This window comes from Microtus oregoni, unplaced genomic scaffold (assembly GCF_018167655.1).
Source record: "Microtus oregoni isolate MIOR12 unplaced genomic scaffold, Mior012 000000F_ref0000247, whole genome shotgun sequence".
NCBI lineage: Eukaryota > Metazoa > Chordata > Mammalia > Rodentia > Cricetidae > Microtus > Microtus oregoni.
The window spans coordinates 27,769,066-27,796,971 of record NW_024543059.1 but is presented as its reverse complement, the minus strand read 5'-3'; the positions used below and the strand labels follow the sequence as shown (position 1 = coordinate 27,796,971).

General features: G+C 47.1%; 1 protein-coding gene and 1 long non-coding RNA gene across 5 annotated transcripts in view; one reads left to right on the top strand and one right to left on the bottom strand.

Annotated features, from left to right (window-relative positions):
• Positions 1-27,906, top strand: part of Pcsk6 (proprotein convertase subtilisin/kexin type 6) — a 184,197-nt gene that overhangs the window by 21,262 nt on the left and 135,029 nt on the right. For both annotated transcript variants that reach the window (XM_041650048.1, XM_041650039.1), the window contains exon 2: positions 27,278-27,382. In XM_041650048.1, coding sequence (XP_041505982.1) covers positions 27,278-27,382 — 105 coding nt within the window. The remainder of the gene's footprint in view (positions 1-27,277; positions 27,383-27,906) is intronic.
• LOC121447047 lies at positions 17,705-25,144 on the bottom strand. Of its 3 annotated transcripts, none has more exons than XR_005974157.1 (3): positions 24,962-25,144; positions 24,722-24,815; positions 17,705-18,084 (listed from the first exon to the last, which is right to left on the bottom strand). It is a non-coding gene; the product is annotated as an uncharacterized LOC121447047 (long non-coding RNA). The 3 variants fall into 3 exon arrangements; XR_005974156.1 differs by lacking the exon at positions 17,705-18,084 and adding an exon at positions 18,942-20,363; XR_005974155.1 differs by lacking the exon at positions 17,705-18,084 and adding an exon at positions 22,486-23,862.

Here is a 27,906-nt window from a genome sequence, read left to right as displayed (position 1 = left end):
TTGGAGGTGCTAGATTTTTATCTTCCTCCCAAATGTTTCTTGCTCTGGGCACAACTTATGAGGACGTTACAGAACACTGACGTCATCGGAAATGAAGGAAAATTCTAAAGAGACCATAGAAATGTAAAGGCAAAGGGGCCTTTCCATCCTGCTCTCCTCACGGTAGCTAGGTTTCCCCGTGACGCATAAAGCCAGCTTTTCGTTTTCGGGGACTACCTTGATGGACCAGCTCTTGCAAGCAGAGCTATTAGGCAAACACAAACAGAAGATTTAGATATGATCTGAACACTTTTGCCTACACATTGATCAATAGTTGGCGGGCCACTTAACATCCTTGGATGTCAAATCACTCATCTGTGATGTACGATTGCAGTCATCCTTGCAAAACAGAATTCTGCAGCTGGCTGTTGGAGATCGCAGTGTGAGTGTTCTCCTCTGGGAGAGGAGCGCTGGCCTTGTTATTAGTGTGGATACAATCGTGGTCTTCCTACCTGACAGCCTCACTGTGCACTGACCTCAGGAAGACTGGTATTGTCCCTAGTGGATACCTAGCCAGTCCCCACTGTGACCAGTGGCTTAGGACCCGGAGGGTGGACGCCACCTGCCAATTGCTAGTACTGCCCCTCCTTTGGCTACTCCCTCATGTATTTCCTGGGTTGGTTCCATATTTGATTTTGAAAGAGCATGGAATTCGGGGTGTTGGAGTCCTGGAGTCACCCACCACCTGTCTCTTGACGGTAAGTCTAGAATGTGAAATGAGGAATTTGCTACAGTTTAATCTCACCGGTCATCTGAAAGCTGCCACCACCGCCACTCACGGACAGCTCAGGTTCCATTGGGAAGAACTATACCGTGTGAATTGGCATGGGTCGTCAATTTCAGAGACTCGTTACATTGTAGCTAGGAATGTGTTCAGAGGCAGAAAGCAGAGGCAATAACTGCAACACCGTGGAGGTTACTTTGTTTTGTTTGTGTCAAGTGGCACTTCCGTTTTCTACTCTGCCACTCTTGACTAAAAGGTCTCTTCTTGTGGGCAGTCCCCGAGGTAGTATGGGGTTAATACTATACACACACTTTGAAGTCTAATATCCAGATACTAGGCAGGTTGCCGAGTTTGGGGATGAACAAATAGAATAATCAAAATTCCGTTTCAATCGAAAAGGGTCACCCTCCCCAGGGACTTGTGCTGTATCTATCTCAAGGGTTACAGCTATGTTACATGGTCATGTTGGCTTCAGGGGAGTCTGAGAAATCATGAGTTTTAGTTTCTACAGCCTTTATACAGGAGGGAGGTGAAGAAAGGGCTAGAAATGCAAGTAGGATTTTGTATCTATGGTGTTTCCTCCACACCACAGGTAATGTCTCTCCATTATCTTGTGAATGATTGAAGACAGGCGGTGGTGGTGCACGCCTTTAATCCCAGCACTCAGGAGGCAGAGGCAGGTGGATCTCTGTGAGTTCGAGGCCAGCCTGGTCTATAGAAAAAGTTTTAGGACAGGCTCCAAAGCTGCACAGAGAAACTGTGTCTCAGAACTAAACCAAACCAAAATAGGAAAAAAGCGGGGGCAGGAGTGGGGCAGATTGTGTTGTAGATGCCCAGACAGCAGTATCAGCAGCCCAGCGCCATTAGAGTGGACAATCTACTTAGGAAAGGTGTGAGTGATCCCAGAGGGAGGAGAGGGCAGTCGCCTCCAACAAAAAGGGATAAAGACATCATGAAGATGAACACAGCAGCTGGCAAGGGTGACCGACTCTCATGGATAAGAAATGACCCTCAGGGCTTGACCTTATTTACTCTGAACAGATAGGCCCCAATGTAAACACTTCTTCCCTTGTATTAGATAAGGAAACTGAGGCGTGGAGTCTGTACCAAGTAGCATCTTACTGAACTGCCTGCCAGCCCTTTGCATCCCAGGTTCTGCAAATCTGTGTTCAGGACAGTCATTCAGGTGTGCTTGCCACTGGCCTCTGGCACTCGGGGAATCTAGTGTTGTTGAAGCACCCGTTGGCTATCTGCTGTCTCTCAGCAGGGCTTTTTCCTAAGTCCGTGGAGGAAAGAGCAGCCTCCCACTCTGACCTGGGAGCAAAGGGTAGGATATCTTAGTAGGTGTCTCATGATGAATCCCTCCACTATCCCCATTTCCCCAAGTTCCCACCAGGCCATTACCAGCAGCATTTGGGACCTTGCTAGAAATAAAACTTCTCAGGCCCTGCTGCTCCTTCAGGGACTGTGGCCCAGCTCTCTGGCTTCAGAACATAGGGTATACAGAGGCTGGGCACTCACAGCATCATGGCGAGTCCGAGCTTCCAGCACACTTGGCCTCAGCTGCTGGTTCATATTCATCCTGGGTTAGGCTCTGCACACCTTCATGCAACAAAGACAGCCACATCTGCTTGCTGACTGCCATGGCATCAGGCCTTTTTATGTAGTATCCCTGGATCTCAGTCTCCCACACTTCCCACATGTGCCAACCAAGACAGCTCCCATGTCTCGGGACCTAAGGACCCAGTTTGTAACATGGGCTTAGGCAGGTTAAGGGGTGGGCAAATCCGGGAAGAGGAGCCCCAGCCTTGTGAGGCAGCCGCAGTAGCTGTGGGAAGGCACGTTGTGGAGAAGGCTCCTTTCTTACCCATGGGTAGTGGAAGGTCATCCGACGAACATAGAGTTCCTTGTCACAGCAGTGTCTGCTGTGTGTCCCCATCCTCTTCCTCACCTTCCTAACTGAGACACCTACGAAGGTTGACCATTTCAGTGTTTCCTTGACTCTGGAAGTACACGTCACACCCTGGGGCTACCATGGGGCTCTCTGAATCTCCTTGCTTGTTCTAGCTTTGAACTCCTTTACCTGGTAGGTGTTCTCGAGCGTCACAGGAGAGTCTACCTGCCCTTCCAGCCATGACCAGCACTAATATATATATATATATTATATATATTATTGCTATACCGTGTCTTGGAGCTGGGTATTTCATTCCATGTCAACACCTGTATCATCATGTATGATCAAGAATACTATGGGTTTACATGCAATCTAAAATGCTTCAGTTGGCCTGGTGAGTACCTCAGAGCTCCTGGAGTATATGAAGCCCACTGTGAGAGCCTATTTTTCTTCTGTGTACTTTCAGCAACAATGATGTCATCAGTCCACAGTTCCATTGGAAAGATGGGGTACATTCAGCTGGAGTACTTTTGAGGAAGTCTAATAGACCTTTTTCCAAAAGTAGAAGCAAAACTTGGAAGAGTGCGGGGACTGTTAGCACCAAGGTTGTGTCTATTCCTTGGCCCCGAAGGAAGTGAAGAGAGGTTGTTGATGGGAGCCCGAAGGGAGGATTGGGTGGACGAGCACCTTGGGATGAGCACCGTGGGGTGAGCAGGGGTTTGGGAGAGAAACGATGCTGAAGCAAGTCTGTGGGCAGAGCATAGGGGAGTGGACAAGCCAGCCTCATCTTCCTCCTCACTTGCCCTTGGGTTCACTGAGCCATTCTAAAACTAGAGGGCAGAGAAGCTGCCAAGGGTGTTCTGATACCTGGGCTAAAGCGTGTCCTACTTCAGTTCCCTATTGCTGTGAGAAACACCATGACAAACACAGTGTTGGGGACGAAAAGGGTCTTGTTTGTTTGTTTGTGAAGGGAAGAAAAGTCAGGGCACAGACGGAAGTGCCAGGAGGAACATTGCTTGCTTGCTTGCTCTCCACGGCTTACGCAGCTTGCTTTTAAAATATAACTTAGGGGCACCTCGCCAGGCATGGCATCACCCACCTGGACCCTCTCATCAATCATTAATCAAGAAAATGCCCCACGGATATAGCCACAGGCCAGTCTGTTGAAGGCAATCACTCAATTGGCATTCCCTCTTCCCGATGATTGTAGCCTGTGTCAAATTGATTTTTTTAAAAATTAACCAGCACAGTTAACCTCTTGTCAGTTTGTCTATTGGATCATGGCCTTTCCTTTCTTGTTTATCCCTACGATCTCATGTTAATATCACTAAAGAAGACATAGTATAGCTTTAAAACTCCCGGAGTCTTGGAAAGATTCAACCTTTTTTTTTTAAGTTCAAAGTCTCTTTATAATATCCAAAATCTCTTTAAAATCTAAGGTCTGTCAACTATGGGCTCCTCTAAAATAAAAACAAGTTATATCTTATTCCAGAAGGGAAGAACTGGGGCACAGTTACAGTTACTCTCCGACATCTGGGGCTCACAGGCTTCTGGTCCTTGTTTGGGTAGTTCTGTATCTTCAGCTCTGCTCCCATCAGCACGCACAACGGTGCCCAGGCAGGCTCCACATCACATCTCCCTTGCCCCTGGTAGTCAGCCCCCAGCCGTGGCTTCTATCGTATGCAGGGGTCTCCGACGAAACCGAGACTGCCCCATTCTAAGCCCTCAACAGCTCTTCCAGGCCAAAGTTCTAAATTGCTCCCACAGTCTTCCCCCAAAACAACATGGTTGGGTTTGTCACAGCAATACCCCACTCTCTGGTACCAGATTCTGTCCAGTTTGGCTCTCCATTGCTGAGAAGCACCACGGCCCAAGGGAAGAAAGGTGTATTTCATCTTACAGCTACAGCCCATCAGGAAGGGAGGTTGGGGCAGCAGCTCAAGGTGTGAACCAGGAGCATGAGGTGTGGAGAAGCAATGCTCACTGGTTTCTTCTTCATGACTTTCTCAGCCTGCTTGCTTATATAGCCCAGGACCACCTGCCGAGGGTGGACCCGTCCACAGTGGCCTGGGCCCTCCCACATCAAATCATTAAATTCTTGAAAATGCCCCTCAGACACGTCTGCAGGCTAGTCTGGGGGATGCAATTCCATACCTGCTGCTGTCTTTCCAGATGACTCTGCCTAGCGTCAAGCTGACAGCAACGACAACAAGACACACAAGTCAGCTAGTGCAGAGTGAGGAAACTGGGGAGTGCATCAGGGTGAGTCAGATCCAGGGGGCACCCACAGGCTTTACTTTTTTGAGTGTCACACCTAGGTCTCAGTTTGTCCAGGTTTGTTTTTGTGTTTCCTGTGAAACAGGATTTGATTTTTCTGCAAAGGAGAGTCTAGTTCTCCTAGGATTATCACTTGACTAGTTTCCCCTGTCACCAATGGTGTTTTGTGTTTTGGTGACTTTGCTCTCTCTTTTGAGGCAGGGTCTCCTCTCAGGGTGGCCTTGACATTCTACCTCAGGTTCAGGGGCTGGGTTAACCGGCAAGCAAGCTACATCCCTACCTCAGGTTCAGAGCCTGCGTTAACAGGCATGCGCACTATATCCCTGATGGGGAAGCTCAACCAATCACATCTGGTTAGGGTGTGGCCACCTGGAGCACAGGTAGAAAAACCAGGAGATGCAGGTGTGCACTCCTCCCTCCCCCCGTGGTGCTCTCCGGACCCTTTTGGATTTCGGACCTCCCACTCTTGTAGCGTGAGTTCCCCCTTTTTCAATTATTAAAACATAACTGTTGTTCTTGAGCTGGTCTGGTTATTTATCGTACCAACCTAATTCGTCAACATATCCCCCTCTGCAGGTTCAGGGCCTGGGTTAACAGGCCTGTGCACTATATCCCCTACCTCAGGCTCAAAGCCTGGGTTAACAGGCGTGCCCGCTATATCCCCTACGTCAGGCTCAAGGCCTGGGTTAACAGGCATGCACACTATATCCCCTACCTCAGGCTCAGGGGCTGGGTTAACAGGCATGTGCACTATATCCCCACCTCAGGCTCAAAGCCTGGGTTAACAGGCGTGCCCGCTATATCCCCTACCTCAGGCTCAAGGCCTGGGTTAACAGGCATGCCCGCTATCTCCCCTACCTCAGGCTCAGGGGCTGGGTTAACAGGCATGCGCACTATATCCCTTACCTCAGTCTCAGGGGCTGGGTTAACAGGCATGCGCACTATATCCCCTACCTCAGGCTCAGGGGCTGGGTTAACAGGCATGCTGCGCACTATATCAAGTTTGCCAGTGAAGTTCTGCTGAAAACCCAGCTCTGCGCTTGCGTGGGCCTCCTCCTCTGTTCCATGTATTGTTTGTTCCTGACTCAGAGCCTCAGAGATTCCAGTGTGCTCGCTTTAGAACTTGCCTTCTTGTCTTTGCCTTTTCACTTTGAATGTGACAATTTCTGCGAAACAAACATCAACAAAATACCTTCAGGATTTTGACCAAAATATTATATAACATATGAATGTATTTGATACATTTGATCAAGTGAATCACAATGATACAGGGCCTTCTATCTATGAACATGGTATTCTTTTTACTTTTTAAGTATTTCTTAATGATTGGCAATGTGTTGTTATTTGCTATCTGTGAGACTTAAACACTTTTTTTTTAATCAAATAGACAGGTACTGTGAGTTTTCTGACAGTTGTTGCCAGTTTATAGAAAGAAGTTATGTTTTTGTAGCAGTCTCTTCTACACACTGGATTCTACAAAGCCCTGATTTTTTTTCCCATTAGCTATATATGGTTTTCTCCTGCAACCATAGGAAATCATAGATTTGTTAAGATTTCTGTGTAGACATCTTCTGTGGATAATTTTATTTTCCCCTGGTCATTCTGGAAGTTACTGGTTTGTTTATTGGCCTGGAGCTAGCTGGACTTTCACTATAATGATGATTTGATTGCAAGAGTTTTTTGTTCTTCATTTTAAAGGGGAGATTATAAATACGTCCTCATGACGGTTAATGTTTCCTGTTTGTTGTTTGTTGTGATTGTTTTCTCTTCATTTGAGCCTGAGTCTGAAGTAGCCCAGACCTCCCTGGAATTCATGTATTCCCTTGAACTCCTGCATCTTCCTTCCCCCCTCTCTCATGTGTTAGGATTTACATGTGTGCTTTGAAGATCACCTCACAACAGGCTAAGAAGTCTCTTACCAAGTTTAAGAGTCATAGAGGTTTTGAATTTTAACAATATTTTCAGTTTGCTGCACAAAGAGTTGAGTGTGTTGGCTTTCTGCTGTTCAAATGCTCTTGCGTTTACGGACCAAATCCACTTTCTTATTTCGACTCATCGCTGAGTCTGGTCTTCTGAGCTGGTTGGGAGTTCAGATTCTATACTCATGGCCAGAGCAGACCTGTAATTTCCCCTTCTGACACAGTCCTTGTCTGGCTCCAATATTACCCTGGCCTTATGAATTTTATTCTTTTTCTGTTTCCTGGACCAGTTTGTGCAAGACTAAAATGGTTTATTCCTTAACATTCCTTAGCGCTCACTCTTAAATCTGGGCACGCGTGTTCTATGTGAGAGAGATGGATGTCTCCCCCTGCTTCATTCGCTCTAATGGAAGAGCCAAGTGGTCCTTCTTTTTTATATAGTTTCATATATCATAATTTTCTAGTCATTTGCTCTTGTTGTCTGAAGGTTTTAAATGTATTAGCTTAATGTCGCAGTGAGTGTATCCTTATTATCCTTTAATCCTTGGCTTTATCTGCAGCAGCACCTCTTTCCCTTGTATTCCACTTCTCTGAGCATTTCCCCCTTGTCTGTACTGAGCTAGATTTATCTCTCCAGCTGGGTTCTTAAAGAAGTGTTTCCAGCTGCTTAACGTTTCTCTATTACTAATTTATCTTCTATTTTACAGAGTTCTCCTAACCTTAACTCTCTACCTCTCTGTTTTCTTGAGCTTAAAAAATATCTTTTTAAACCAGATGTGGCGGTACACATGTTTAATCCCAGCACTCAGGAGGCAGAGGCAGGTGGATCTCTGTGAGTTTAAGACCAGTGTGCTCTACAGAGTGAGTTCCAGGACAGCCAGAGCTGTTACACAGAGAAATCCTGTCTCCAAAAACAAACAAACAACACACACACAACTTTAGCTGGTCACTTGATACCATGAGTGTCCATCACCTCTGCTTCTACCAGTATGGGAGACAATGCGATGTCCCTTCTGATGTCATATTCAGTGATGCTCATTCTCCCCTCAGTGCTTTCGCTGGCATTACATTGTTCATATCACATTATGGTGTTTGATCCATGAATAACCTAAGCGTGTATGCTAATTTCTGTGTGTGGGGGACTTTTCATCTCTTCATGTTATCAATAGCTAACTTAATTGTTTTCAGATCAGATATTGTCTTGGAAATTAGTTCCTTGATGCTGGAGAGATTTAATTTAGGTTCCGGTACCTCATCAGTCTCTGGAGAAGAATGTCCTCCACTGTTGTTGATGAGGTTTAACAACATAATGTGGACTCCAGGCTCAAACCTTCTCCACGCCAGTGTTACATGTCTCTATGACCTGGCTTGAGATGTGGCCATGTGGCTTCTGATGTCAGAGTCACAGAACTTATAGAATGAATGACTCTCTCTCTCTCTCTCTCTCTCTCTCTCTCTCTCTCTCTCTCTCGGGATTCATTGGAATGATTTATAGGCTGCAGTCCAACAATGGCTAGTTATGAATGGAAAGTCTAAGAATCCAGTAGTTGCTTAAACCCACAAAGCTGGTCTTCTGTATCTCGGCTGGTCTTCTGCATCTCAGCTGGTCTTCTGTGTCTTCTGTGTCTTGGCTGGTCTTCTGTGTATTCTATATCTTGGCTGTTCTTCTGTGCCTCGGCTGGTCTTCTGTGTCTCGGCTGGTCTTCTGTGTCTTCTGTATCTCAGCTGGTCTTCTGCATCTTGGCTGGTCTTCTGTGTCTTGGCTGGTCTTCTGTGTCTTCTGTGTCTTGGCTGGTCTTCTGTGTCTCGGCTGATCTTCTGTGTCTCAGTTGATCTTCTGTGTCTCAGCTGGTCTTCTGTATCTTGGCTGGTCTTCTGTAAATGCTAGAATCACCAAGAAGTAGGCTCCCATGCCAGGGAAGGAATGGATGTGCTGGCAAGGGGAGGGCAATTAGGTGAAGAATGAATGAACCCTTCCTTTTTCCATTATCCTTACAAGGTTCCAGCAGAAGGTGTGTCCCAGGTTAGAGGTGAGCCTTCCCACCTCAAGATCTGGATTAAAGGTGTCTGTCATCCTGCCTCAAGATCCAGATCACAAGTGTGCCCTCCATATCTGGATTGTAGTTTATTCCAGATATAGTCAAGTTGACAACCAAGAATAGCCCTCACAGAGGAGACCTGGTGGGTGGGTAGCATTTAGGTTGGTGGAGGCTGAGAGGGTCTGAGCCGAGAGAGTAACGTGAATATTGCTGAGGGAAAGCCAGGGCATGGTTTAACTTCTGCAGAGAGAACCAGAGAGGAGAGGAGGATTGGATCAGGCCAGAGGTCCAGGGAAAAGACCCCATTTCTTAGTCAGGAGGGAGTTATCTCCCAGGGTTTTGGGGAAAGTACCTGTAGAGAGAATGCCCAGAGCTTAGATTTGGGTGGACCTGGGTTGCAGGGCAGGGTCATACTGGCCACTTTATGGTGACCTCAGTATTGCACAGAACGTTTCTGAGAGTGCAAGGGGGACCAGAGTAGCTTAAGCCAGGGCAACAGGGCTGAGAACACAGGATACACACTATTTACTGAGGAGGGCAGGGGTGTCAAGCAGCCAAGGGCACAAGAGGGTAGTAAGGGCTCCATGAGTGTTTTATTTGTTTGAGGACTCTTTTTTTTCTTCTTTAGTTATGATACCCAAGGTCTCTGTAGGAGGAGCAGCCGCAGGACTCAGGAAGGATAAGTCACTGAAGAGGTCTGATACACAGAATGGGGAGGCAGGAACAGTTGGCAGTGATGTCGGGGACACATTGCAGGTGCTGGGTAGGAGGGAGGCTGGTTGTCACACTGAAGGACAGCCAGAACTGTCTGCAGCAGAGAGTGTAAGAAGCTGACCAATGTGGAGGTCCCAGTCTCTGTTTTGTGACTTCCTGGCCACTCCAGCCTGTGATTTCCAGATGTGTTCAGGCTGGGATTAGCCTCTCAGACCAACTGTGCCTCCGTTTCCTCATCTGATCCTGGTCTCTGCGAAGGCCTCCCCATCAACTGAGAAGAGCCACAGGCAGCTGTCCCCAGATCTGCAGAATGTTGTTGCCACTCCGCATCAGCCTGCAGGCACATTCCACTCTGGTGGGGGAGATGAGCAGGCTGTGCCGGGTTTCAAATGCCGTGGGGGTGGGGGGCAGTTTGTTTTCTTTCATGTGAGGCGGATAGGAAGACTTATGTAGAAGCTGGCAGAGATGGACCAAAAGCTGCTAAATTTAGCCTGCATTCGGGAGGGAGGTTAGAGAGTGGTGTAACAAGTAATTAGGCCTGCTCCTCAGAACCAGCGATGTTTCTCAAAGTCTGTGTCTTTCACTGACATTAGAGAAAAGCATAATGAAACGTGTCTTTGAAAGGATCCCATCAGCCCCACTCTGCGGAGAGCTCCAGAGACTTCAGCGTTGTCAGGCATGTTCTGTGGTGCTGCAGTCCATCCAAGGTGCCCCTGCAGGGGGATGCACTCCGTGGCAGGCAGGGCATGGGCAGTCCTTGGAAGTAGATGTCTGTGGATAGGTAAACAATCCCAGCCAGCACCTAGCTTGAGTCTGTGCTGAGGGCCTTCCTGGGAAGCTGCGCTACACAGTGGGCCAGGCACTGTAAAACCCATGCTGCACTGCCTCCTTGGCTTCTTTAGGGCGTTTGGGCTTGTGCCTTAGGTCAAAGCTATGTAGAAAACTCATTAAACACGCTTCTGCCTGCTGCAGCATCTCAGATCCACACGAGGGATAAAGTGACCACACACCACTGGGGCTGGTGTTGAAAGCAGCCACCCCAGTCGTCACAACCTGTTCCCATCCTGGGATAACTGGGTGAATTTGCCTGTCATTCTGTGAGGGAAGGCACCTGACAGCCACATCAGTCCCTCACTGTGTGACCGATGTCTGATCACATGAATGGGGGTATCTATGGGGCCCTTGGAAAGCAAGGCATGTAAGGCTACCACATCAGGAGTCACTGAAAGCCTTGGCAGAGCCAGCCCCATCTTTGGAGAGACATGTCACTAGCTAGCTTGGGGTGATGAGGGTATCAGAGACGCCAGCTGTCAGCTCCAGCAGGCAGCACACATCGATCAGGCAGGATTCCACAGGCCCAGATGAGCAGCTCCCAAGCTCAAAGTGGATTTGTCTTTGCAGACTCGTGAGCATAAGAGATGACATGCGGCATGAATTTGTTTTGCAGAATCGTAACTCTGGGACTTAAAAAATGTCTCAGCCTGGAAGCAGCCATCTATCGCAAACTCAGATGAGTGTGTAAGAGTAAATGGATAAGAAATGTTAGCTTCAGGGAACTGGAAAAATACAGCGGGCTGCTAGACAGGGGTGCTGTCACATGCCTGGCAGTGTCCCGTTCTCCACCCTCACACCGTCCTCCACTCCCACTGCCCCTTGGGTGGAGGCCTAGCCTGCAAGGTGCTATTTTGTTCATCTTCACCTTTTAGGACTCTTTCAAAGTGGGATTGTTTTCCCTATAGAGCCACGAATAAAGTCTTTCTTTCCTTGATATTGATAAAACATTGGTCCGGAGATCCCCATGGATACCCAGGTCTATGGGTGCTCAGTTTCCTCGTCTAAAATAGTGCAGTGTGTATGGAGAGCCTGCACACATCCCCCTTGTATACTTTGAATCACCTTTGGATGACCGACCATTCTTAATACAGCGGAAGCATGATATAAATTGTTGTATTGTATTGTTTAGGGAGTAAAGTCCCAGGGGAAAGTCTGTATGAGGTCTAGACATTGTTAGTATAGATGTACCAGCTAGCCTCAGAGGCCTAACGTGGAATTGGCTCACGTCAGTAATAACAACCTTTTTTTTTTTTTTTAAATGTTTTCAAAAAGGCTAGTTGAATCCAGGGATGCAGAACTCACGGATGCAGAGGGCTGACTATATACTTGAAAAAGAAAAGAAACTGAAGGGCATTTGTTATCTAACCTTGCAACCAATTTTATTTGGTCCATTTGTCCTCCTAAAGTGAGGTGCACCTTTGTTCCTTTCTTTAAGACATGATGTACAAGAAGCTACCAGTCCCCTCTAGAGCATTTCCTGCTCTGCATGGCACCCCTTCCCTCCCTGCAGCCTTGGTAGGGGAATACTAGTGTTGTTCTTACATGGGAAGGGAAATGAAGGAGCTGTGCCCAAAGTCCCTTTTCAGTTAGGCAGAGCTAGCATGAACAGCTCTGTTCCGAAGCGGAGACCTGGCTCAGCTGCTGAGTTGGGTCCCAGCAGAGTTCCTCTGTAGTCCGCACAAGGTGATAACCACAGGTGAATCCCTTGTCGCCTTTGTACCTCACCTCCACCCCATCTGTCATTGGAGGAAAAGCAGCTACGCTCTTTCTGCCAAGCCTCTAAGAACGCAGGTTCCTGTGTGTATCTTAGAATACATTTGGGTAGGTGACCGGGTTTTGTGATGCCCTTTGGGCCCAGGTGGACCCAAATGTGTATCCCCCATTTATCCTTATCACCCCCTCCTCTGAAGCAGGCCCAGGCTGCCATGGGCCCTGCTGGGTCTCCCATATTGAGGACTGTGCCCTGCTCAAGTGGCTGCTCACATCCGGGTTGGGGGAATCCACAAAGGACTAGATGGATGCCCATGGAGACCTGTAGTAGCTAGATAAGATGAAAGCAGTAGTCGGAGGAAGAAGAGCAAGGAGGGAAGAGAGGTACCCAGAGTTCTGTCAGTAAACACACAAAGAGATACAGAGGGCTGGGTGGGGCTTCCTTGGGTTCCTGGTGTGTGAGACTCTATGTGTGCTTCTTCTCGGGTTCATTGATACAGAGGGCACGGTGGGTAGACTGCTTTCTCCTGTTTTCCTTTCAAGCAACTAGTTTAATTGACCGGTGCTTGGAAGTGCGAATCTGAAAGTTCTGCCAAAGTCATTTATCAGCAGATATTCTAGAAACCACAGGCGTTAGCATGAAGTGGCAGGAGAGTACGTCAATGCTTCTCCTCCTTTGAGAGAGGAGAACCTGAGACTGGGAAGAATCAGAGGACCCCAGTTCCAGGGGGGTCACTGCCCTCCTCTGACACTCTGTGGTTATCAGGCATATATGGGATACACAGACGTGAACACAGGCAAAAACATTCATGCATGTAAAACAAGAAAATCTAAAGAACAGTGTAAAGTCCCCATATGGGGCTAGAGAGATGACTTCACAATTAAGAGCTGCATGTTTTTCTAGAAGACCCACATGTTGGCTCACAATGGTCTATGACTTCAGCCCAAGGGGATCCAACACTCTCTCTGGTCTCCAGAGACACAAGGTGTGTGCACATGGTTTCGGCAGCATGTCTCACTCTGGCGGCGGATCCATGGCGTCTCCCTGGCTCCGCCCTTCTTTCTCCCAGCATTCAGTCCAGTCCCTCTACCAGCTAAGTTCTGCCCTATCAACAGGCCAAGGCAGCTTCTTTACTCATTAACGTTAATCACAGCACACAGAGGGGACTCCCACATCAGGAGACAAGTTCTTTATGTGGACAGGACCATAGAAGATATCTATTTTAATGGAAATAAAATGTGAGTAACACAGAGTATAGCATAGGAACCATTTCTTTGCTCACAGTTGAGTGTCATTAAGTCCATGCATGCTGATGTGTAGCGGTCACTACCAACCACCTCCAAACTGAAATCTATACATATTAAGAACTCCTATCCTTCTCCTGGCCCCGTCCACCAACATCCCTCTTCCTGTTTGACGGCTGACATGCTCTTAGCAGTAGAATCTCCCTGTCTGTGTGGGTTTGACTGCTCGCACGCTCATAGCAATAGAATCTCCTATTCATGGTAGCTCGTTTCACTTAGCTTGCTGTCCTCCAGGTTCATCCAGGTTGTATCCCGCAACTGTGTCTCCTTCGTTTCCAAGGCTAAACAAGCTGCCACACTGGTACATCCCCCATCATCTCCTCTGCTACTGATGGACACTTGGGCTGCTCCCCTGCTTGGCTCTTGTGAATGGTGTCTCTGTGGGCTTGGGTGCTCACCTCTCTCTGACAGCTCCTACTTTTGCTTCTATTGGATGTAGAAGAGTCTGAATTTTCAAGTGAAAAGTTTGAAGATTAATTTCTCTAAATGCCTTTTAGTTCCCCTTTGGTTAACTACTCTCCAGTGAGGGTTTTAAATATTAAAGTTTAAATCAGTTCTCTCAAAGACAAATCTTCCATCCCCCCCCCCCCACACACACACACCTCTTTTGTAACCTGGCAATTTCCTCCAACATGATCCTCCTCCAGGAAGTAGACCCAAACGACAGCCCAGCTCTGACGCTTCCTGTTTGTAGCAGGCCTGCATGCTTGCTTGGTGTGTGCTTGTTCTGAACCAGATGGTATAGACACCCCCATGACCCCCCCCCACCGCTGCTGTGTGCTGGGCACAGTCATTTGTGCCCAAGGTCACAGATGAACTTCACTATATTAACAGTTGAGATACTCATCTCTATGAGCAGATCTGGGCTTCTTCCAGGGTTTCTTTTCCCTGATGGAGTTTTCAAGAATGACCTTTCCGAAGATAAGGTCATTTCTGCTTCTTCTACATTCCAGGAAACAAACGGAAAGTTTGTTTGTTTTTGTTTTTGTTTTTTTTAGAGACCTTTTAGAAGCAGGAAAGTCTGAACCAGGGTCTAAATACTAGCTGCTTGGATTGGAGACTGCCAACACCCTGCAGCCATTTTTGGGGCAGGCTCTCCAGTACTAGTGGCATTTAAGATGAGGCACTAATGGTAAAGACTTAGGATATAACTCATGTACAGTCCGAATATTGGCTTCTTGGGGAGGGTTCAGGAACCTACCTCCAACCATAGGGTCTCTGAAGGGTCCTTCAAGTTTTGGGTTGCCTCTCCCAGCTATAGAGACCAGATGTAGTTAGGCCAATATAATTAGCAGGCAACAGGGACACACAGCATGATCCTATCCTTAGCAATGAGTTGGCTTTAGGGTAGATGTCCTGTGGGGGAGATCATAAGTCCTGACAGAGTAAGGTGCCCACAACTGATGACATTATGGACCAGGTCTCCTGCAGCCGCCCTGCCCCCAAGCCACCTTCTTGGAATAAGTCTCCTTTTCTTGCTGTTTCTTCTACAATGCTACAGGCCCTTCCTGCTCTACTTTGGTTAGAGGAGGGTACAGAGACAAAATTCAGATAACCTGTCCGTTATTTACAACAGTTATAGAGAGAGCCTCAGGGCTACGATACAGGACTTGAAGCATTTCAACTTTTATTTTCTAAACCATTCATTTGTTTTGTTCGAGACAGGGTATTACATAACTCAGGCTGGCTCTAAACTCACCATGTGACCAAAGGGTGGCCTTCAACTCTTGATCCTCCTGGCCTCTCTTCTCTGGTATTGAGGTTGCAATACCTATGTATTTGGCTAGACCACAATTTCTTTGTTTGTCTTAGTCAGGGTTTTATTGCTATGAAGAGACACTATGACCATGGCAACTCTTATAAAGGAAAACATTTAATTAGGACTGGTTTATGGCTCAGAGGTTTGGTCCATGATCAGCATGGTAGGAAACATGGGAGCATGCAGGTAGACATGGTGCTGGAGAGGTAGCTGAGAGTTCTACATCTAGATCAGTAGGCAGCAGGAGGAGAGAGATACTAGGTCTGGATTGAGCTTCTGAAACCTCAAAGCCCACCCCCAGTGACATACTTTCTCCAGCAAGGTCATACTACTCCAACAAGGCCACACCTCCTAATGGTGCCACTTCCTATGAGTTTATGAGGGTCATTTTCATTCAAACCACCACAGTGTTTATTGAGAAAGGATACTGGGAAGTTAAGTGCCTTGTTTTATTGCAATTTTAAAATAATGTAGAAACAAATCAACCAGTCACAAGCTCCTAGAAAAGTAAAAAGTGTATACACACACACATACACACACACACACACACACACACACACACACACACCCTCTCAGTAAGAATGTTGCTAGCTTGGTCCCATCAGTCCCAACAATCTAGTGCATCTGTCACATAAACAAGGGGCAGTCTCTACAGAGCTGCGGCAGATCCCTGCAAGTCTGTTACCACCGGTGAACCTCACTTTCCTCCGTGCCCACCAGTGGTCCTCACTCAACTTGAATGCCTCCACGTGTGGAAGACTTTGTTTATTCCCAATGTGATATGGTTGAAAAGTGATGGCACCTTTTAAAGGGGGGTCTAGACATGGGTGCGTATCCTCTGAGGAGACTGTGGAAGGACATCCCTTCCTCTCTGAGTTTGTGCTTTTTGACCCTAGATGTGTGGTTTTGCTCTGCCAGATGTCTCTACCACTGTTGGGCACTGCAGACCCTCAGACCCTGAATTTCCTGTGACTCCTTGCCTGCCAGAGTAGACAACGTGTTTTCCTATGCTTGTAGCTGCTCTGAGCATGAGACCCTCATGAGTTTCTGATAGCAGGGACTGGTTTCTGGTGGGCTTGCAGCTGAAAAGTCCTGAGAGCTAGGGCATGGCCATTAGTCAAGGAGAGCCTTATGTAAGCTGCCCTGGAACACAATAAAGGGGGCATTCTTGTTTCAAGAATGACCCGTGTCTCTGTCTCTCTCTCTCTCTCTGTCTCTCTCTCTCTCTGTCTCTCTCTCTCTCTCTCTCTCTCTCTCTCTCTCTCTCTCTGTGTGTGTGTGTGTGTGTGTGTGTGTGTGTGTTTCTAGCTCCATCCCGTGGTAGACAGGCAGTACTGTACAGTGGCCTGTACACACGACAGGCATCTAGGACCATTTAATTGTGGATTCTGACCTCCAAAATGGTCAGGCAGAACAAACATTTTCTTTTCACAAATTGTCTGGGGCATTTTGCTATAGTGGCAGAAGCCGACTTATACTGTTCAGAATCGGGGTTACAGTGGGTGAGCAGGTCTCATTAGCAGGCTAGGCAGTAGGGCAGGATGAGGTTGGCATGTGGTTGCAGGGCTCAGAGGGGTACCGAAAGATTCCATCATCAAGATGAGCAACAATCGCTGCAGTGTTTAAACGATTAATGCATGAAAATCCATGAGCAAAGCATCAGAATTTGTAACACAGTGCAGTCTTGCTGATTTTCCCTTTGCCTTGGGTTCCAGCGTGACCTCCAGGGAGGCCATGGCATTGCCGTTGGATTTCTTCCATTCTGCAGCATTTGTTAGTGTTTTCTTGACTTTTATGACCTAAACCTTTTTTGCATACTAGGGGACTATCTTTCCAGTTAGGTTTGTCAGGTCTTGATGGAATTGTTACAGAACAGTTTGGCAATGCGGCACGGGTTGCTGTGGTGCCTGGCTACATCTTAGCCTGGTTTCTCTTGCTGATGACAATAGCATGGGAGCGGGTAAGTTAGAAAGAAAGTGCTGTTTATTTTGGCTCATGTTTCTGCAGGTCCAAAGTCAAGGGCCCGTCCCGGCTGGCAGGGTCACAGACTGGCTCCGGGTGTCACAACATGGCAGGAATCAGGGAGAATATGTTCCTGTATTGAAGTATCCGTCCCTATTCTTATAAAGCTACCAAGATTCAAGTTATGGGGACTCCTCTCTTGAGTTTACATAACTGTAGTCTCTCCCGAAAGATCTCATCTCTAAGCCTCAGTTTTAGGTTTCCACCATCTTGACATCTCATGGTGGGATTTGGAGGAGGCAAACCATTCTGAAGCAGCCACAGTCCCCCTGGCTAATGGTTCAGGGCTTCGCCGGTAATCCTTATGTAGGTCACTTGACTCAGGTAGTTTTTGATCAGAATTTACACTGTAAAATCTCTCCTTTTGCTTTTATAATTGTAAGTATGTTGTATAGTACTACTTTGAAACCTTATGAAACCAAAGCAGATATTGTTTTGAAACGTTGAGTTTACTAGTGCCTGTGGGAACTCACGGTTTCCCGGTTTAGTCAGAGGTCACAGCCCATTAGCATGTCTATTAGTCTTGTGCCTTGCTTAGTCAGTGGGTTCCCTTCCATCCAACCTCTGTATCCTTTTGAAATGTCTCTAGAGTTCTTTGGGCTTTTGCTTGCTTTCTGCCAACTATAATAGAACACATTGTTCTACCGCTACCGTCCCAGGGCTAGAACCAGCCATGGCCAGAGTCCTGCTGCTTCCAGTAGGAAAACGGTGTGTTTAAGGTGTATGAGCACCAAGAGCTGCATTCCTGTGAGCTCATTGCTTTGGAGTATTGTCGTTCTGGGACTGCGGGCTCAGGTTGGCACTATGCTTCTATATCTCCACACACCTCATTAAACCGTGTTCTGATCCTGTGACAAAAGAAGAAAAATCTTGTTTTGTCTCACAGTTGGGGAGGTTTCAGCCCGTAGTCCCATTGCTTTTGGACCTGTAGCCAAGCTGTAGGTCCTGGTGACAGTACACAAGGGAACCAAACCACCTGCCTCATGTCAGCCAAGAAACGAGAGAGAGGGCCCAGGGTCCTACTAGTCCCTTCATTGGCTTGTTCTCAATGATTTTATTTCCTCCCATGAGGCTCTGCCCCTTGTAGTGTCCTAACTCCTCCCGAAGGCTGATGACCAAGGTTTTGGCACATGGACTTTTGGATGACACATATCCAAACCACAGCACACACATATACTGCATATGTTTACTTCTCTGTCTGTACTGAAAACTGAATTTACAAGGATGTCTTATTCCAGTCTTTCCCCATAGAATTCTCTTTGGAGTTTCACCTCGTATGGATGCCCTTCTCCAGCGGTGGGAAAGCTGGCTTCTGTTGTTCCTGATGTATTGATCTATTAATGCCCCTGTGGCTAACCCATCTGACATGTTCATTGATTTCCACCCCCAAACTGGGCACCTGCTCATAATCTGGATGTCCAGAATGGGCCACTCTGCCCTCCCTCAGATGCCCTCAGGATCTCCATCACTTAGGGGGACACCTTCCTTACCTGCTGAGCTCCAGCGGTAGTGCTTTGTCCTGGGTGACCCTAGGCCCTCCCCTAGTCCCTTCCCCACACAAACCCTCCCTCTTCTTAGGATGGAAACCTCCTGGAGAAAGAGTCACGTGCATCACTTTTTAAATCAAATCAAATCAGAACGGAAGTGAATATTCAGGATAGTGAACAATAACAAACTTCACACGACCACCAGAATTTCTTAACTAGTAAGCTCTTTAGAATGGAAGTCTTCAGAGTACAGTTTCAGAAAGGTTGCAGCTACACGCAGGACAGCGCAGGCCAAGTGGGTATAAGTCAAGCTTCCTCGTCGGAAACTGGGCTGTTTGCTTCAGCAACTCGAGGGAAGAAAACATGAAGTCTCCAAAATCAAAATTAATGTTATTTTTTTTCAGGGATTTGCAGGAGGTTGACCAGCCTAATTGCACCATTTGGGTGTGTAACGTGCTGGAGAACATAATTTTAAAAAGGACTGAGAAACTGTGCGGTGTCTTAACTCGGGTGGGACTGTATTTACTGCAGTAACTGAATGTGACTGTGTGTCTATGTGACTGAAATGGGAAAAGCAGTTTGTAAAAAACAACAACAACAAAATGTCCATTCTATCCCTCTGGACTTCCTTAATTATAAATACCAGGTAGCCTAGCACAGGCTAAATATAGGCCCGGTGGCCATCTCTATTTATAACATTTTTAGTAGGAAGTCACCAGAGCAATTCAGAATTAATTTGGTGTGTAGGTTTTTACGGGTTCTAATTAGTCGTGTTTTTCTTAAGCTGGCCAACTGGGATCAATAGTGTTATATAACTGAGCCCAGGGGACCGTGACTTAGACGTGGACTCCTCCAGAAAGCCAAAGCCCTTGGAAGAAGTCAACCCAAAGAAAGACAGGCAGCTCCAGAAGCCGCTAGCTGCAGCTGCAGGGAAGAGGGGCTGGAGACGGCTGTGTCCAGCCAAGGGCAGGCTCCAGGAATGATAAAGGGAGGCATTTTTTATTTTTTATTTATTTTTTTCCGTTGGAAGCTGCAAATCTTCTACCCATTCATTTGGAGACCTTGACGGGTGATGTTCCCAGGCCTGCTTATCAGCTGTTCCCTTGAGGCTAGATTCAGTTGCTCCAGCCTGGGGAGGTGGGATGATGTTTTCCTGGACTGTAGGCAACTCCCCACAGAGCCAGCTTTCTGACCTTGGGGATGGTGGACTTTTGGAAGACTCTGGATGTCATCTGGGGTGGAAGCTGGTTTTCAGTAGTGACTCTGCTGCACGTCAGACATGGTTGATTAGGTTGGGACTCCTCCTCTATTCCTTCAAGTAACGCTGTCTTGAAGAATACAGGGTGAACTCCAGCTGGCAGCACTACGGGGCTCACCCTAGGGTGAGAATAAGTGCTTGTGCTTAAAATAAAATCTCAAAAGACTCGGCTCGGACATGGCTCTCACACTTCCCTCCTGTGGCTCTGCAGGTTCTCCGTGCTCCTCACATCTGTGGGTGTGCTCACCATGAATGAACTCCAGGCGCCTGAGTAGATGAGCTACGCCTTCTAGATAGCTCAGAGGCTGTGTCTGCCCCAGCCTCCAGCCGGGAGTTGGTGTCCTGACTCCACCGCATAACGCTTTCCAGTTTCACAGATGTCCTGGAAGGGGGACCGGTTGGGAGAGAGTACAAAGGAAGACAGTAGTGTACAGGAGGGAAGGGACAGGGGACGGTCCGTCCTGCCTCTATACTCAAACTTTCCCTGAGCTCCTTTATATCGGTGGAATGACATCTATCTGATGTCACTTGGGTCTGGAATTCTGAAATTTGCTTGGCTTTGCTATGTTTTCCAAGCTTCTGTACACCAGAGACCCCGACAGGTGCTGTGATTCCTGCTGTTGAGATTTCAGCAAATGGGGGAAGTGGTGAGAGTCGTGATGGCTACAGGTGGGCCAGCTGAGTCTGGGGCATCCGGGAAGGCTTCCTGGAGGCAGGGATGACATTAGGATAAGATTACCAATAGCAGGAGCTAGTGGAGCCAGGGTCAGAGGTCCAGCACAAGCAGCACAGAGGGATGAAGCAGCAAAACAAGGCTCTCACTGGCAGCATCTCTGAAGGACAAGCCTGTGGCAAGAGAGGTGGCCTGGCTTGGTGGCTATGATCCGGATGTACTCTGCGAGGGGCTGTCCTCTGTGACAGGGAGGAGCTGGGGAGGGCTGGAGTGTGGTGCCCTTGAAGAGATGAATGGTCCGGCTCAGCACCCCAGGCCTGCCCCCGTGAAACAGGGCAGTGGACCATTTAAGGGACTGCTTTGAGAAGGTTGGGGGGCGGGGGGCAAAAGGATGGCGGTGGCTGCTCTAGTGGTGGTGGGAGTTGTCTGTGACCCCTGTGCCTGAGGACAGAGATGCTGAGAGTATGCATACTCCAGTCTCCCAACGCCCTGACCTTGACCATGCAGGGTACTCAGGATCCATCTGGATGGAGGGAGGGGAAGCTCCAGAGCAGCCAATGGCCCCAAGTTGAGTCCCAGGGTGCGGGGAGGGAGTGGGAAATCGGAGTCAATTGGCTGGCCGGGAGAAGGATCAGCCTCCTAGGAAGGGCTCAGCTGCTCTATTGCTCCAGGACCCACAAGCCCTGTCAGCACCCAGACCTCCATCTGGGGTCAGGCCCAACTTGCAGTAGATTTGTTGGAGCTCTTTGCCGGGTTCTGAAGTATACCACAATGGGGAGCCAGAAACCCAGGGCTTCTGAATCAAGGCAGTCAGCACTGGCTCCAGCAGCCCACTTGGGTATGATGGTTATGAGAAAATCAAGGATTTGCCTGTCTTTGGTCACATGTATCCATACACCTGAATGCTTATGTATTTATGTATATAAACTCCTATATATCCATATACATATGTAAAATACATTCAAATAGTATATAAACATAGTCACAAACACACATGCATATCTCTGTATGTATATATATATATATATCTGAATATATATGCATATGTATTTCAATACTTGGGTATTTCACACACAGCAGAACAAAACAAATCTTCATACAGCCCTGGAGCCATCCATCCACATACACACAGAGGCATAATGGAAAAGGTATTGAGCTTAATGCGTGACGCCGATAATTTCCCTTAGAAATGGAAACGAGTAGGCATTTGCTGAGCTATGTGGCCCAGTGTGCGTAACCTTCTGCCGAGGACAGACATCAGGTTTTTGGGATCTCCATGGCAGCTCTTGGCCTTTAATTATTCCAAAAGATAGAGGTTTGATGACGAAGAACCCTAGCTGTATTGTTAACAAGATAAGTGATCTTGAAGAAACGACTTCAGTTCCACAGCACAGTTCCTCTGTCTGCAAGATGAGGTTAGACCTAACAGCTAGCTCCCTGAGCTGTGAATCCATCTTAACTGGGATGGGCACGCTATCTGACACTTGCCTTCTGAGCTCCAGGCACTCAGTGCAAGTTGGGGGCAGCTAGGGACAGAATGGGGCAGTTGCTCCTCACTCCAGTCTCTCTTTGTACCTTCCTTGTTTGCACTGGGTGTCTAATTATCTAGTGTTTTTGAAATGTCTAATAGAGCCTCCTGTTAGGGAGAATTAAACTACGTTTGACTCTGTTCTCTGTGAGTTCTTTGATCTCATTTCTTCCTATGTTCTGGTTGAGAACATTTAGCAAGGCCTTTAATGCTGTTTTAATGATATTGCCAATTTTACCAACTAATGTATATAGTTACATATTGATATTGAGTAGCGAGACGTGAGCATTTGATATTCGGCAAACTGTTTTATTAGATAGTGGTCTCAGAGACAGGTTCCGATGAAGACATTGTGAAAATACCGTGGGCAAGAAAGGAAAACGGAAAACATTGAAGTTTTATGTTAGGATTTAAGAAACAGTGCCTTACACTGCAGCAGGCAGTGTTGCTGATGAAGAGCAGACAGGGGCTTGGGAAGGGTAGAGTGGGACCAGACAGGAAGGCCACAGGTGTGATGGGCTAGCTCCTCCTGTTCCTACAAAGGGGAGGGGGGAGAAGCTGCCCCCGGCTTGTGCATGGAAGTGTTTGTGGCACCCAGTGTATCTATCTCTGTAACAAGGGGCTATTCGGAGACGGCTTGAGCAGTGGGTGTGCAGGGTTGTACACTGACTGTAGGAGCAGAGCCAATGTCTGGCATAGACTATCCCAGGCCATGGCCCAGTGACAGCAGCTCAGGATGGACAGCCAGACAGCCAAGCATGTGTGTTCATATGAATGAGTGTCAAACCAAAATAAGGACGTTTCTAGACTGGGTGTGAAGCTCCGTGGTACATGCTTAGCATGTATGAGACTCTGTTCTGTCCCCAGCACACATTTTCTTCCAGTAAAGGATTTTTGCTTCTGCCTGTTCTGTCCATAGGAGTCCCTCATTATCTGAGGGACTCACATCCGATAGTTGTAGTTACACACAGTCAACCTCAGCCTAAAGACATTAAATAAAAAATTCTCAAGTACTTTATACTTTATAGCTTACATTGCTTTAGAATCATAGATATATTTATATTCATTGTGTTTGTTCTAGTTTGTTATTAAATGCTACGCCTAATTTTATTAATGCATTGTGAGCATGTCTATATAGGGGAAAATCATAATGTCTATGGGGTTTGGTACTATTGGTAGCTTCAAGTTTCCACCGAGGCTCTTAGATAGGAGACTTCTATATCATTACAAGTCTAGTATCTGCCAGTTTAACCATGAAGTTAAACCAAGGGAATAACAGTCATCTCAAGTCTTACTTGTGAATTCATATGTCAATTAGTGTCTGGTATCTTTGCTGGTCTTTGGACAGAATGGAGGTATTGCTAATTCAGAAATTTGGAGCTTCCCTCCCCCTATCGTGGACACTGGAGCCTCAGTCTCCCCATATGATGACCTCCTCTTACAAATGGCACAAGTGAGGTGGAGAGAGGCAGAGTCACAGGAGTCAGGGGCAGAGCACTCTCAGGTACCATCTGGTTGAAGCCAGAGAGCGGACCCATCCCCGAGAGACTCTGTCCACGCCTGGGGCCTGCCACCCGGGTATCCTGTCATCTGTCTTCATGACCAGAGCCTGAGGTAGGAAAAAGCAGTTTCCAAGCCTCGTAAGTGCTGCTCCAGCAGGGCCAGGTAAGAACTCAAGAGCTGCAACAGCAAAGGAAGAGCAACAGGAAATGGCTCCATAAGCAAACAAGTGGGTGTGGCCAGTCCAGTCGTTCTAGAAGTAGAACCTGGGAATGTACCCAAAGGAAGTGAAAGCAGGACTTGGGCAAATATTGGCACACCCTGTCCATAGCGGTAACATTCACAGTAGCCAAATGAGGAAGTAAGCTGTGTCCGTCACCATAAATGCAGTGTTCATTGGCCTTAAAATGGAAGAAAATTCTCACGCGTAATACAACATGGATAACCTTGAAGTCATGGTGCCAATCAGGATGAGCCAGGCACCAAAGGCCAGATGCTGCCTGGCTTCGCTGAAGCAGCTCCCTGCGTTAGCAGCTAGCTTTGCAAGGGCAGGAGGATTCCTTGGCTGAGGGCCCCTTCTCTTCTGCGGTGGAACTCAACCCTCCTACCAATTTGGACTTATGTACAAACAGGTGCAGTGCTGGCCATGGCTGACCCCAGAGGCCATTTGCCCAGTTAGTATTGTGAGGGTCATTTGTTCTTTTCCATCTTCCAAGACCTTGTGGGCCATTTCTAAGGATGATTGCAGGTGGCCCAGAGACAAGGGGACCAGGTGGCCTTGGGACTTTTAAGGGAAGGCATGGCTCCCCTGGCGTGGCTCAGCTACCCAGAGGCCAGTACTGCCCTGAATGACCTCCAGGACTGCCCCAGGAATCCTTTACTACATGGAATCCTTTATTTACAGCAAATTTCATTCCCCTGTCACCTTTTCTCTAAGAGGGAACTGACTTGAATGCTCAGACTTAAAAGACCAACAGTTATGTACCCCGTCCCCTCACACACACAGGGATAGTGGTGGTTCATAGGCATTCTTACTTACTAATTCCTGCTGGGCAGTGAGGCTCCTGGACCGCCTTTGGCTCGTATTGGTCTGCTACACCTTAGCAGTCTTTGGAGTGAGCAATAGGATTTACCTGTAGGAAAAGAGAAAAGTGCCCGTGCATAAGATAGGGCAGAGTCAGTGGCGTTTGTGATGGCAGAAAAAGATGTGGAAAATGGACAGAAAATTGGAATTGCAGGTAAGCTGCAGGTAACCGTGCATGGGGTGCTAAGTACCTACCCGGAGCCCTGCTTGTCCCCTCATATACATAGGTGTCTCATTCAGCAGATCTGGAAACAATCAACTTGCAAAATGGTACTTAACGTCTCATGAGGAATGAAAGCCCAGAGAGGGTCAGTCCAGGATTTCCAACAGAAAGAGTCAGGCAGCCTGTTTTATCCCAAATCCACAGCATCTGAGACCTTAAGAGAGGAATGGAGGGGCCTCAAAAAGGAGCCGGAGAGCTAATCCCAGCCCCCAGTAAGTGCTGTCATTGGTTAGCACCACCCTAAGCTCTCAACACTGAGTAGGTTGACCCTTGACTGTCTCAGTACTTGATGTTCTCTGTGTGTGAGAACAGAACATGCCAGGACAAGCCTGAGTAGAGGGGCTTTATATTTTTAATAAAAAAGGGCTGGCTCCTCAATGTAAGAACAGGAAGCAGCTGGGCTGCCAGACTGGCTGGCAAGGAAAGCTGAGAGTGGCAGAGACCCCAGCAGAACCTTTTTTGTATACTCATCCTGTCTTCTTGTGCAAAGACGTGGAAATGGTCGCTCACAGCGTCTCAATCCCGTGGTCTGTCCTAAGGACTGTCGTTTCATCTCTATTGGGCATCAGCAATTTAGAGCAAACAGACAGAATGGCTGTGAGGTTGGGGCAGCTGACGGTGTTCTACTGGCTAAACTTTAGTCCTGGTGAAAGTCAAGGGGAATCAGAAACATAAGATAGCATAAGGGTAAGTAATCTCATTCTCATTTTACTCAGAAGGGATTGAGATAAACAGGGATTGAATATCCTTGCTCAAAACCACATGGCTCTCGGGAGGCAGAGGCAGGCGGATCTCTGTGAGTTCGAGACCAGCCTGGTCTACAAGAGCTAGTTCCAGGACAGGCTCCAAAGCCACAGAGAAACCCTGTCTCGAAAAACCAAAAAAAAAAAAAAAACAAAAAAAAAAACCACATGGCTAATGGTGGGAAGAGATTGAATGAAACTTATCTGACTGAAGATCTATATGTAAAATCATCACATCCAAATTGCTCTAGAGGCCAATTACAGTACTATATACATATACTTGATATGTACAAATGGATATCATGTACATATGGATATATACTTATGTATATATGACATATACACATATATAAGACATATATACATTCTATATATGATATGTATAAATGGATAGCACTACAACATACTTTATATATAGTTATAAATCATATGTAGGCATATAGATAGATAGACCTACTGTACCTCCTCCTACATATACATATATAAAGTGTAGTTTGAAGAATAGGCACAGTAAGATATCAACAACAGTAATGAATAGAACGATAGTAATGTGTCTATAAGATGCAAATTACTTATTGCTGGAATTTTCCATTAAGTGTTTGCGGATCACAATCGACTACAGATTAATCTGTAAGTGAAATCGTGGGTGGGTGGGTGGGTGCAGAGGTGGCTTCCTTTATCTTCAGTCCCTTCTTGTGTCAGCAGCCCAGCTGGCTGAGTAGGGGCCACAGAACAGTACCGGGGTAGGTCCAGTCCATCTGCATCTTCAGATGCCGCTTCTGAGGATGGTGGCTAACCAGTGATTTAATACAGCCGGAGACAGCTAGAACGAACAGGCCTCTGAAAGCGATGCTCTCGTGCTCAGGAATCTTCAGACACTGGGCAAGTCGACATGACAGGAGGGGGCAAGCATCAGCCTTCCTCGAAGACGGCATCAGACCACACGGCTTCTCTTAGTTCCACCTAGTCTCAAGCTGAAATCTGTCCTGAAAAACTGCCCATAACAGAAAATTGGGACACCCCAGGGGTCTGGATGTTCTCATCTGACCTCTTAAAACCCGGAGCAGATGGACCAGTGTGTTTTCTTTGGCTTCCCCCATGCACTTGAGAGTGAGAGTCCATTCTTAGAGATTTTGGTTTACCCATGGGGTGGAGAGGAAGGAGAGTGTTTACAACGGATATTTTGGAGTAGGACCTGACTTGACACTAACTTAGCTACCTCAGGGATACTTGGCCCAAAATAAACACTAATTCATGTCTAAAAATCTTGGCCACAACAGTATAAACTTAGACAATATTAGCCGGTAAGTTCTGATGGAGTGTGTGCTTCCTCAGGAACATCATCTAGGGTTGTTTATCTAAAAAGAACTTCCGGTTCATAAACATTGACTGTGTGCCAGAGACACAGGTGGGGAGCAGGGTGGGGAGACTGTTTGCACTGGAAGCCTAAGAAGCCTCGGGCAATGGGAAGCGGTTGTGGGAAGAACTTTGAAGCTGTCTGCGAGGTGGTGTTGGAGAAAAGTAACCCCGCCTCTTGCTTTGCAGATCGGAAACCTGGATGATTACTACCATTTTTACCACAGCAAGACCTTCAAGCGATCGACCCTAAGTAGCAGAGGCCCTCACACCTTCCTCAGAATGGACCCACAGGTATGAGCAGGGCAGGAGCCTTCCTAAGGACTATCTGGCACTGCCCTCTTGAAAGTGGACCGTAATGCGACTCTATTCTAAAATTTTAACTCAGTATCTACTTTGGAGAAAAATGTAGCAGAGATATAGAAACATGTCAGATCCACTAAATGCCCTTGATGTTTGTGTCTTGCTCAGAGAAAAAATACTTGATTTTAGTTAAAATGATAAAAATCTACCAATATTTTAAAAAGTCAATGGGGCTTGGAAGATATCTCATTGGTAGACTCCTTCTCCGGCATTCACAAGACCCTAGGCTCCACTCCCATTACTGCAAAAGTTAATTAAGAAATGCAATCATTACAAAAGATACAGATATGATTCTTACCCATAAGTCAAAACCCTTAAAACAAGTATTTAATAATGATACAGTGATCAGGCAGAGAGAAACTCTTTCCTGGATGTTATGACACTTTTCTTACTGGTTGCCATGGGCTTAAATACCAGGGTGTTAAATATGACTCTTTCCTCAAAAATTTATGTGA